The following is a 12568-nucleotide window of genomic DNA, read 5'->3' as shown; positions in this document are numbered from 1 at the left end:
TCGGGTTTTTTGTTTTGTTTTGTGGTTTTTTTAAATGGCATCTCTACAATATTTCTGATGGGATTTCAAGTCCAATAAACGTGTGGTGAGAAATTTAGGTGGCCCAAAGTATAATCTGTCCTTTATTTTTATTTATTTATTTTAGTTATTAGTTGATGAACTGTGTGATTTTAAAACTCTTTGGTGTGAAGACGTGCATATTTTCTCTGCATTGATATTCAGTCACCCTGGAGCGAGCCTGTCTGCTGGAGCTGTCTACTTAATGGGAGCGGGTGGGTGTGGCAGAGAACTAACTGGCAATAACAACACCACGGGTCTGACTCGATGTCTCCATCTAGTGATCAAATGAAGCTTATCATGGGGAGGTACATTAAAAAAAATCAATAACAGCAATTATGACCACCTTTAAAAAAGAATAAACGTTTTTGAATCGCGTATTGTTAGATTGCAGTTGAATGATTTTAAGTAATATCTGCTGCAGTCACTTTGGGGGTTTCCTATTGAGCATCTAGCTAAGTGATATATATTGATCTTCATTAAAAAAAAATAAAAGCTATGTACAGTTACAGCACAGTTGCTCTAATATGCACAAAAGGATAGAAATCTTAACCCTGAATTTTGATCTTTATAAATCACATTATTTCTGCTTTAGCTTGTAATGTATAATGGCTTATATTTTGCAAACCACTCATGCATGCCTCCCTTAATTCTCTTTTGTTCCTTTTGCTTTTTGTGCTACTAAAAAAAATAAACTGATACCTCAAGAGGAAGTGAAATTACAAACTCAAAACAGTGAAAATAAATACGAGGTTTTGTTTTTTTTTAGCAGATAACTGAGCCCATGTATCATCTTGGCAAAAGGCTGCCATCATGTGTTAAAAAGTAGCATTATTACCTAATAGCAATCCACTGTTAAGCCCACAATAAATGCATAATGTATGCTTTCTGGCCACTTTGTCCACCTGTTCAGCTACTCATTGATGGAAATATGTAATCGGCCTTTTAGGGACATAGACATGTTCAGAAAAGCCTGATGAATGTGGCATACAGTTTCAGTTTCAATTTCACTCTATTTTAGAAACAACTGAGCCACTGGGATCATTCCACACAATCATGTCTAGGGATTACAGAGAATGGTGCGACAATTGTTACATAGATTAAATTGTTATAATGTGGGTTATATGGGTTAAAAATGGTTTAATGACTCCAACAAACCAAACTAAACACTTAAATGTCATTTTAGGATTAATGTTTCGTCAACTTATGACTCGTTTTAAACACAGGCTTGTTTTATTTTTATTTTTTAAAGGTAAATACTCATCACCATAACACATAATTCCATCATCAAGTTGATTTATTTGACAGACCAAACATGATTCATTACAGTCCATCAAAAAGTTGACCATGCAACAATTCTGTCATCACATCCATATATTTTTAAATCACTCTCCAAAAATACAAACACAAATGACTCTTCTCAGTGGTCATATATTATCAATATTATTATGCACAAAATATAAAACTAGCATCCATCTTTGAAATCGATATACTGCTGATGCAGTATTACTTCTCTTGCATGTATATTTATATACACAAAATTAGTGACTATGCAACACATAGTCGCCTTAGACCTCTCGCCATGATATTGCATAATAAATATGAACCGACTTCTAAGACTTAGTTTGAATTAGACAGATGTGCTGGCAGCGAGAAAAAAAAAAGAAGACTCAGTTAAGACACAATAAATAACCCTTCAATGTGTTTGTGCATACAAGAGCATGAAATAAAGAAACAAAAATGGTCAAGGGCATGAAACATGACCTCCTTGAAGGCCTTCTGTGTGTCTGTGTAGGTGCACTCGCATGTGATTGAGATTATGTCATTAACAGAAAAGTCTCCTCAGGGACCCTGAGATAGCCCATGTAGCCAGCAAACAGCCCGTCTGTCCACAACACTGTACAGTACTTGTAGAGTTAAAATGGGCGAAACCAGCCAACCCCACAAGAGTTTGGCTCTTTAAGTATCTCTCAGTCAGGCTAACTGCTTTGTTAAAACATCTCAAGCAGGAAAGGGTTGCAATCTGTTACTTCCATGAAACACTGCCAAAGTAAAAAAGTAAAACCTGTGTAGTTAAATCATTGTTTAGTAGGTTATATTGTTCATGTAGTTTTTTCTCCAGAGTCCCCACTAATTTATTTTAATTTTGCCAGCATGAAAATAAAATAAAATGACAGCAGCATAGCTGATCATTTAGTGCACAAAAATCTTGCACTTTTTTCCCTTTTCACTTCTAACCAATTATCAACATCTAGAACTCTGGATACACCGGACAAAACATTGGGATACAAACTGTATTTTACATAGCTACTGTATATGTTGGCCTGTGAGATGGCAGCTGATTTGTCAACTCTGTTTGAAAGAAGTAGTCTACCTTTTATTTCCACCAATGGACTGGAGAATGTTATTTTTAAGATGTACTCTTAGAAAAGCTCTTGACTTGTTTGATTTTTGTGTTTTGTTTAGTTTTTTTTCAGGCATCTTGTTAAGTTAGAGGCCTGACTCACCTTCCTTGAGCAATGACGTCTGTTTCACACTACAACAGCCATCAGAAAGCGATGACGCAAATGACATCCACTCTGTGCTTCACACTTCATTCATCAGCCTGCTATCAGGCTCAGCTCCTGTTGGGGCAGCCTAACACTGCTTCAGGGGAGCAGTGACACTGCCTTCATATAATCTGTACAAATTTTCTTTGTCGTCTCCTTTCCTTTATTTATTCTCTTCGACTCTGAATTATTTGCTTTCTGCTTAGCTTTTCGCTCGTCTGCTTTGGTTCCTGCTTTCTCTTTCTGTCACCTCTTTCCCCTCACTGAGCTGCTTCCCTCAGTGTTGCAAGAGGAAGTTTGTTGCCATATTAATGTCATTATTTGAAGCTCTGAGCGCCTCGAGGGCATCGATCCTGGAAAAGCCCATTTCCACTAAACGTGCAACCTGTAGGACACAAGATAAAACCAGCTCAAACTTAAGCACAGAAACACACACATACAGGAACACTGAAGTAAACGTCTACCTGTTCTTCTGCTACAGGGGAGTTGTCCAGAAAAGGTGGCTGTGTGGATTGGTGGGCTTGAGGCTGAGGACGGGGCTGCACCGGGACGCGGTTCTGTCCTCTGTGTCTCAGTGAAGGGAATAACCTTGTCCACTGTAGCAACCCGCTCTGCACAAATACACAGACAAAAGCAGTATCTAATACTTTGTAATACTAATCACTTCCATCTAGACAAGAACCAATTGAATACCAATATCAGATATCTGTCAGATACTCTGATAGCTCAGTGATTGTATAGCATACATCCTTAATGACTTAAAAAATGTTCCTCTTCTCATGTTTTCTGACTCTTTTTCACTAGCTCTGCATTTGGCTAAGTTCAGTGTCACTACTGGTAGCATGAGTTGATATCTGGACCCTACAGACGCTACACAGGAACTTTAATAACTTCAAATTTGTGCAACTACCTACCTAAATGATCATGGTTAAATGTCTGACTACAACCGTAACTGTAAGCATGCTTCCCTCTTTCTTTCATTGCTGTATCGCATACTGTCATGTGGCCTTAGAAGCAAAATCAATATCTGAGAAACTGGGTGGTCTATGCATAGGTTCAGTTTTAAGTCTTTGTGTGCATCTACCTGTGGCTGTTGTCTGGCATTCGTCCTGGCCTCGTTATACTCGGCCAGTAGCAGCTGTTGGTCGAGCAGCTCCATCCTCTGCTGCCTCTGAACGTCAAGAGTGGCACCCATCCCCAGAGGTGTCTCGCTGGTAGGTTGGGAGCCTTGACAAACACAGATATAAACAACAGATTCGTCTTAAAAATATCATAACATATCTGTACACGAGTGGATAAGTGCTATGAAGGATCATTTAGCACAAATTCAGTTTTTCTAAGAGGTTTCAGGACCTCATATCCTATATAGTGGTGAACAAACTAGATTACTATTATCATGTTTCACTTCAGTCAGGGAACAATAGTTCAGTTAGGGAATTTGACATTGTTAAGCACTGACTATTTTGAGGCTGATAAGCACTCTAAAAGGCTTAAAAATCAGTGAGCGGGACATTAGGGATTAGAGAGGAAGAGCTACTTAAAACAGAACATTAAAAAGGTAAGTAATCTATCGAGGAAATGTTTTAAGAGGTAAAAGTAATCTGCACATTAACATAAAAAGCTCATTTTTGGTTTAACTCCATCTGTTCACACATTATTTAATAAAACTTAATCTATGAGTTCATAGATTGGTGAGCTGACGACAATATCCCATCAGCCTTTTATAGCTGAGAGGTAAAAATCTTTTTAACCAGCAGTTAAAAAGATTAGCCAACAGTGACAGCGGTACATTTATCATTTTAAGTCACTCTGTGTCACAGCACTAGTCAAATGCCTAAAAGGTATGTATATTATTATTATCATTAAGTCAGGCAGAAAGAGACAACAACCCCACGTCAGGCTCTGCAACTCTCGTCCTTGTAAAAGGGATTTAGACAGGATTTGTGTTTGTTGTTATTACGAAAGGATGGACTCACTTGAAAAGACTGGCTCCAGAATATATTGTCCAATACGAGACACCCAGATGGGGACAAACAGGATCTTCTGTAACCGTAGGACACTGGAGTGGTATAGTCCACCTGAGATCTGAAAGGCATATTTATAAAAGCACATGTGGACATAATACAGAAATAGCAATCTTTACTGAATAAAGATTAAATTACACAGTAGAAAGTAAGGAACAATATTAAGTGCTTCCACAGATATAGGGCAGTAAGTAAAGCTCGAGTTAAAAAAAAAAAAAAAAAAAAAGTGCCTCTCCAATAAATCCTTTGTTTATTTTCCTCAGTTGCTTTAGTGATAAGATGTCAAAGTCTATGATCATGTCTTCAAAAGCTTTGCTTGGTCTAATCAGCTTTCCAAATCTTAAAACCCTGTAATGTGAAAAAGACAGTCACCTCCCCTTTTTTTTATTCCAAGGATTTAGGCATAAAGAAAATCATAATAATACAGCCTGAGATGAAGAACGTGTGTCATATTACACCTAATCATTATTTATTTAACAAAACTTAAGCCAAAATGGAGAACCAGTGTCTGAAAAAAAAATCCCATATCATGATTCAATAGCTCAGGCTCTCACTTCCTTGCAGAGGATTTCTGGGAAGCTCTTCTTTACAATGATTCTTCAGTCCATCGAGGTTTGTGAGTATTCTCTCCAAGATCCTGCCACAGCATTTCAGTTAAGTTGAGGTCTGGATTTTAACTGGACCATTGCGACCCCTTGATTTTTTTCTTTTTCAGCCAATTTGTTGGTGATTGCTGTACTTTGGGAACACGCTCTTGTTGCCTGACACAGTTAGCTAAGCTAAGTTTTAGCAGTTGGACAGATAGCTTCACACTTGACTCTAGAATACTTTGGTATACAGAAGACTTGATGGTCAACAAAACAAATCATCACCCCTCTACCACTGTATTTGAGAGTTGGAATGAGACGTGTATGCTGTGTTTGATACTTGCTTAATGTGGAACTGTGCATTATGGCCAAACATCTCCACTTTGCTCTTGTCTGTCCACAGAACATTGCTCCAGCAGTCTTTGTTTTAGATGCAACTTTGCAAACACAAGCTCTGCTAACATGTCTTTTTTTTTCTTTATTCAAATCAGGCAACAAAGTATATATCTCATTTACATTGACATAGTTTTTTTTTCTTTTTTTCTATTTTCCCCTTTTCCCTTCCCCTCCCCTCTTTTCCCCCTTCCCTTCCTTCCTCTCCCCATCCTTTTTACATAAAATATAACTACCATTATATAAACAATCATATCTATGTCTATACACACACATTTATTATCCTAAATAAGTATATTCAAAGGAGGGAGAGAGGGGAAAAAAAAAAAAAAAAAAAACCCCAAAACAAACGAAACCCCCCCCCCCCCCCAAAAAAAAGAAAAAAAAACAACACCTGCGTAGACCCATATATATAATCTTGGAGCAGATATGGGAGGAGGCCATACCTCCCAGTTTTACTTATTAAAGTAATCTATAAAGGGTTGCCAAATTAGGTAGAACTATTTAACATTATCTCTTAATGAAAATGTAATTTTTCCAACTGTAAATGATACATTGTGTCTCTTAATAAAGCAGAATGAGTTGGGGGGGCTTTATTTTTCCAATTTAGAAGTATAAGGCGTCTTGCAAGCAATGTTATAAAACTCAGAGCACGAATTTGTTTATTATTTAAGTTTTTAACTGTAGCTACACCAAATAGTGCCATTACTGGGTCTGGGGGGAGTTGTTTTTTAAAAATATCAGACAGAGTTTTAAATATTTTAGACCAGTAGGTAGCGATATTAGGACATGTCCAAAACATATGTGACAATGAGGCAGAATTCTGGCCACATCGATCACATCTTGAGTCAGCCCCTGGAAACATCCTTGAAACCTTCAATTTAGACAGATGGAGCCTATGCAGGACCTTAAATTGTAGTAGTCCGTGCCTTTTTTTTTTAAAGATGTGTTAGCAAACTCTTCCAAAGAAGCCATATTTTCTGAGTTTTTTAAACTGTACAGTTATAAACTTTAACATTTAATATGGTTATTAAGCCCTGAGATCTAGCTCTCGGGTGTTTTGTCATTTTTCTGAGCATTGTATCATGTGACCTTGGGTGAATTTGTTGTATGAAATTTTTTCCACTTGTGAATAATCTTTCATTAGAGAATGATGGACTTCAAATCGTTTTGCATTTGCCTTCCCATATTGATGTGCAGCAACATTCTCTATTCTAAGATCATTGCTGATGTCATTCTTCCATGGCATTGTATTAACAGACACCTGAATGCTCCACTGACAAACCTTCTGCCTTTATAGAGGTGCTCACACTTAGATTAGCATCTGTTACTACTTATAAATTATAGACTTACATTAAAACCTTGGAACTGAATGTAGGCAGACTTTTTTTCTCACACGACTATATATATTTTTTAATCAATCAATCAATCAATCAATCAACTGTTTGATTAATACTGAAATGCTTATATCCTTTGATTTTGATTTCCTTGATTCATACTGCACACAGAGTCCTTGATGATCACCATTATTTATCCCTCCTGGTCATGAATAGCTTATTATGTTTTAAATGCTGGTACACATGCTAGATATACATTCAAAAGACAAGAAGAATTTATTTACTCACCAATCCACTGAGTGCAAGGAGCCACATAAAAGGGCTGGAAGTCAGCAGCTGTATCACAAAGAACAGGATGATAAAACAGAGATTAGTAAGAATTCAAACTTAAAAGTGAAACAGACTTCCACGTGTCCATAGGGATTTACCTGTAAGCCTACTATGTAGACCAGGGACTTGTTGGTGATGTGGATGCGACCCAGTACCTGTGTGACTGGCATCCTGGGGATCGACAGGTAGAAAGGCACAAACAGAGAGAAGACTGGTGCAAGCCTGTGGGAGGCGAGAGGGAAAAATCAAGAGGATTGAGGTTTGGGCTCCCTTGTGAACTTATATTGATTTTTATGCATTTTGATCTTTTATGTTAAGTTTACATGTATGTAAATAAAACTGCCATTGTCTCTTTTGTGGAGGTGGATTGTAAACTGATTATCTAATACATCATGAATGATGAAACAAAATATGTCATGAAAACTGTTGTCGCAGGCCATAAAACTGAAAAAGTCTACTTTTATTTTAGTGATGCTGCACGTGCATTATAATAAAGTCTACTTACAGTCCCGAAGGCAGTTCTTCCACCTCATAGTAAAACAGAAACTGGAAAGCCTCTGCCAGCAAGAAATCCATCAATGCAGAAAGACACCAAGTACCAAAAAGAAACGACTGGTAAAGGGAGAAAAGAGCACCATATAAGATTATCAGAGCAGTACATACCTATAAAAAAAAAAGAAGAAGAAAAAAAAACCCCTTCACACTGTATTACATAAGATGAGTTAAAAGTGACTGAGACCATAAACCTGGTCTCTATCTAAAGTCACAGCTGGGGAGTTTCACTTTTCCACAGACTTCTACAATCAGGCTTCTTTTTATTGGTGGCCATTACAAAGACTAGAGGTTTAAGGCACTTCTAATTTATCTTTACTGTTCATACAGAGATGTTAAATCACTCTTTTATATGCAGCCCATGAGTCTAAAAACATTTGCACAAACACAAAGCCACCTAAATGAGGAAGTTATGCATTTTCTTCCCTAAAAGGTGAATTCAAAACTGAGATGAAACTCATACTGATTCTGACTGATGATCACACCTATGAAATAATTCTAATTTGGAGAGTCAAAGGAGCTTGCAAAGAAAAGCGTCTGGACTTCTTTAAGTTGCTTGAAGACGTTTCACCTCTCATCCGAGAAGCTTCTTCAGTTCTAAGGTCAAATGGTGGGGAGTCCCAGATTTAAACCTAGTGGGCATATCCCCCCACAGAGGGACAAAAGGACCCCCTGATGATCCTCTAATTGCCTGAGCCAATTTGGGGAATAATTTTTAATCGCTTTATACAGCACCATCCACTCTTCACTCTGGTTCAGCTAAATCTCTGGTTACACTCCTTCCTTAAATGTTTTTATCTATCAATAGTTTTTATACTTACAGCAAACTTCCTGGTGCCAAACCTCCTTTCAAAGATTCTAAAGTTGTAAATGAGCAAACTGCTGCAGAATGAGTCCTTGATATCGAGACACACCAGCCTGGCACACAATAATCTCCACACCTAAAACAGAAGGGACGGAAGAGTCATACACAGACACTTGCATCCAAAACATACGAAGAACAAATAAACCCCTGTATAATAATGCCTTTTATGTATATATTACACATATTATACATATGTGTCCCAAATTTGGCATACTATCTCACATTTCTGAACCAAATACTAGTACATTTTACCATAAATTCCAACAAAGGTTTTATTAAAAACAAAAAACAAACTCAAAATCCATTTAGCAACTTCTCTTAGCACAAATAACATCTCCCCAAGCTCAGACTCAGATGTAATCATGTGACCTAAATGGGGAATTTTAGTTTCGTGATAACAGGTCATTACATATGACGATAAGATAATTCCTGTCACACCACACACTTCTGCATGGTTGATGGTGTACTACTGAGCAACATAACCAGGGTTTGTGTAAGCAGGCTTGACAACAGTGTATATCACCTTTCTTTGTCAACCCATGCTTTCTGCTTCGGGATCTTACATGCTACTCAGTATATTCAGGTTTAACACTGTCCCACCCCCTGAAGCAGGAAGCATGGACATCTCTTTGTTAACTTTCAGTTAAGAAAGTAAAAGTAAGAAAGTAACTTTGTTGACTGATTATTCTTTGTGATAAATAACCTACAAACTTAATCTGTTTTAACCTGTGTTCTATTAGCTGTGTAAAACAAATATGGTGACAAATTAGGACAAGCATAAACAACATTTATGTATTTTCTGCATCGCCAGGATACATGCAAATTCTTGGGACAGGAAATTTACTCCACACGCTTTATTCTGCAGTTCAACAGGCAAAATGGATTTCTTCAGCAGACAGTCTATAAGCAAAACTTCAGAAAGACCAACAAAGCTGGTGTCTGTCCTCCGAGACAAGGTGTGTTTGTTCAGGGTCTTTAGTCCTGGATCCTTATTGTTTCACTGGTGTAAACTATCAGATAGCACTAGGTGTTGGTTTTAGCGTTCCCTCTATGTTTCACCCCCAAACACACTTGTAGATGCCGGGCCGTACCTGATGCTCCTGTGTGATAGCCTGGAGGTGGTAAACAAACAGGTCTTGGTACTGTGGCAGCAGGGTGAGCATCACAGTTAGCCCATTTAGAACCAGAAGAAGGCTTTTCGACAGAGGAGCCTTGTCTGTCAAAGACACACACACAGAGTATAATTAACAGCAATGTACAGCGTCGCTTTGTTCATCGATTTATCTAATATTCTTTAAATATTACCAAGAGTCGTGAAGATGGAAGGGCTTATTTGTATACAGAGGCGGGGCACACATAGACACACAGCCACCTCAGTACTACGAAGTTAGCATAATATTCACTTTATTTGAACTTTGAGGCCTTAGCTGAACAAACTGAATACTTGGAAACGTGTAACATAAGGTTCTAATTAACAAACCGAAGCGTTAACTGATAGATACCGTTCAGAGTAAATGAATGACAGCGCAATGCTAACGTCAGGTAGCTAAGCTAGTAGTACGTTGAGACTCGCTGTGGTTTTAACGGCAAATTCACGATACTTACAAAGGCCACGAGAACCGGTGGTTGTGAACATAACGTCCAGGTATGTTACGGTGTCCAGGCGACGGCTGTCGATCCAAATATAGCGCCAAAGTGACACTAAAACACCGAAATAAAGTTGGAGACAGGATCCATGCTGTAACCGTGGAAGGAAAGGCAGGGCAAAGGACTCCGCTACGGAAGCCCGACAACAGCTAAAAGGTTTCTCTCGCAGAAGCCCCAAATGTTAAAAGAAATTCGTCCTGTGGGGGTCGCTGTTGTTCTGTGTTGAGCCCGGGAGAAGTCTCGCTGCTCAGACATTTTTATGGATGAACTTCAGATTCAGGTTCAGCTTCAGGTTACTTTATTTGTACCCACAGGCAGGTTTGGTCTGTTGTAGTGAGTCATTCATCCTTACGTGTGCATTTTCAATACATACACAGATCACAGATAAACACATGCTTAGAGAATCCACATAGCATCGTGTAGGAAAGCTACAATATGTCTATCTGACTGATAGCTGATGGAAGAAAGCTGTTTTTAATATTTGATGTTGTGCACTTTGAGACCAAAAGCCTTCAACCAGTAGGAAGAAATTGAAACCTACTATGCAAACGGTGCAAATCATCAAGTAAAATCAAACCAACTGGTGTAACCATCTGGTGTATGCTGGGTTCAGTCTGTCAAACCATTTAACAATTTCATTAAGTGAGTTTGTGTTCTTTACATATATATATCAATTACTATGAGACCAAGGAAAGGGATAAAACAGATTCAGTAAAAGCACAGTAAAATAATACCATCATGGTTTTATCAATCTGGAAACAGGAAAACCTTCTCATGCACGGCAGTCGCTGATGCCCTTTTTATAAGTGCAGCTTCACACTCATTCGTTTCTGTGAGCGTTTTCTGATTCGTTTTGCCATCAGTTCCTGAAGACATGCCACAGCTCACTGTTTTCTGTTGCTTCAAGTGCTTCGTAGATTAAAAAGTTTTAAATTAAATTTTATTTGCATCTACTATGATAAGAAAATGCTGTATGTTGCTCAAAAGAGCAATTTTATTTTAAGGCACTCATATACTATATTGATACTCAAATACCCATATCACACCATCTCTGAGAGCCGGGTCACCTCCATCAGCCAGCGACAACCATTAGGTCTGTATCCTCAGGTTAAAAGCTACTCCAATAACAACTGGGTTTTTGTATCCATGATGAAATATCAGGCATTTCAACAGTACAGATGCTGCAGCTGGATGACCCTCAGAAAGGCAGTATTTTCTACACAGTGCCCCCTTGCTGTTATCTTATAAACTAATCCAAGGGGATTATCAAGGCCTGAAGTCTGATCTTTAACCTTGTCACCTAGGTATGTAATAAGCATTTATGCAGCACAGCAGATGTTTATAACTTCAGCTTATAAACATCTGCTACCCATGTAAATTCTTCTGTGGCCTTTGAGCAGGATGTAACTACACAAGTCTAGCTTAATGACTTTTTCTTATGGTCATCTGGCGTCATGCACACAGTGTCATATCTTGTCAAGGTCCAGACTTCCTTTGCAGAGGCCCTGCTTTGTCTTATTGTCAAATTGCTGCCAGTTTTAGTGACATCAAAATGTATGTATTGCTTCTTGCCTGGGTGTGATAGCTCCAGAACCAGTCGATCCAAAGCGTAGTGCATTTGAAAAGATATGGCGAACAGCTGTCTAATAGTGTTGCACTTTCCCCATCATCAACAGATGCAGTTGTGTTAGTTCCCATTGGTTAGTTCCCACCCATTAGGTCTATTTGGCTGCCTGTGGTCAGATGTGACTGCAAAGCAGAGCTCAGTAACAGCTTGCTAATTGTGTTTCAGACCTTCTCTGTCACTGATGTAGGAGTGAGGTCTAAAAAGGTTGCTTTGCCCCTGTTCTCAATCAAAGATAATCAGATTAAACAGCACAGAGATGTGTGTATGTATATGTTTGTGTGTGCTTACCAATAAAGAGACTCCAGATTTGGAGACAGCCTTGACTCCTGCTGTTTGCTTTGTTCATTAAGAGGAGATGAGCAGATGGTTTGCTGGTCTGTTGTGCAGTGCACACATGCAGGCACACATACACACACACACGCACGCACATGCAAATACACATATACACATGCATGCTCGGTCCTGTCACCTTAGCTTTATCCTCCATTTATCTTTTCCATTACACATCCCTCGGCAGGACAATGCCACTCGGTGAATTGTGAGGGATGTGTGTGTGTGTGTGTGTGTGTGTGTGGGTGTATGTGTGTGTCAGAGAGACAG

The 12568-nt window shown here is 38.6% G+C and overlaps 1 protein-coding gene across 2 annotated transcripts; it reads right to left on the bottom strand.

Moving 5' to 3' along the window:
- Nucleotides 1–1336: 1336 nt before the first annotated feature.
- ubac2 (UBA domain containing 2) lies at nucleotides 1337–10473 on the bottom strand. 2 transcript variants are annotated; one of them, XM_026190757.2, is made up of 10 exons: nucleotides 10300–10473; nucleotides 9786–9910; nucleotides 8651–8770; nucleotides 7783–7889; nucleotides 7376–7499; nucleotides 7236–7283; nucleotides 4583–4691; nucleotides 3691–3833; nucleotides 3071–3217; nucleotides 1337–2991 (listed from the first exon to the last, which is right to left on the bottom strand). In XM_026190757.2, the coding sequence occupies exons 1-10, from the start codon at nucleotides 10328–10330 to the stop codon at nucleotides 2884–2886; spliced, it is 1062 nt and encodes a 353-aa protein (XP_026046542.1). In that variant the 5' UTR covers nucleotides 10331–10473; the 3' UTR covers nucleotides 1337–2883. The 2 variants fall into 2 exon arrangements, with proteins under 2 accessions (XP_026046542.1, XP_026046543.1); XM_026190758.2 differs by lacking the exon at nucleotides 10300–10473 and adding an exon at nucleotides 10000–10118.
- Nucleotides 10474–12568: the final 2095 nt, after the last annotated feature.

This window comes from Astatotilapia calliptera, chromosome 13 (genome assembly GCF_964374335.1).
Source record: "Astatotilapia calliptera chromosome 13, fAstCal68.1, whole genome shotgun sequence".
In the NCBI taxonomy this organism is placed as follows: Eukaryota; Metazoa; Chordata; class Actinopteri; order Cichliformes; family Cichlidae; genus Astatotilapia; species Astatotilapia calliptera.
This window is presented reverse-complemented; position numbering and strand designations above follow the sequence as displayed.

What these genes read in the sequence shown, in the direction of transcription:
- ubac2 (XM_026190757.2), bottom strand. Translation starts at nt 10,330, where the DNA reads ATGTTCACAACCACCGGTTCTCGTGGCCTTT. An exon ending in GAAGAACTGCCTTCGGGACT is followed by an intron (nt 7,500 to 7,782) that starts GTAAGTAGACTT and finishes CGCCTCCCACAG; the next exon opens with GCTTGCACCAGTCTTCTCTC. An exon ending in TCTGGAGCCAGTCTTTTCAA is followed by an intron (nt 3,834 to 4,582) that starts GTGAGTCCATCC and finishes GTGTTTGTCAAG; the next exon opens with GCTCCCAACCTACCAGCGAG.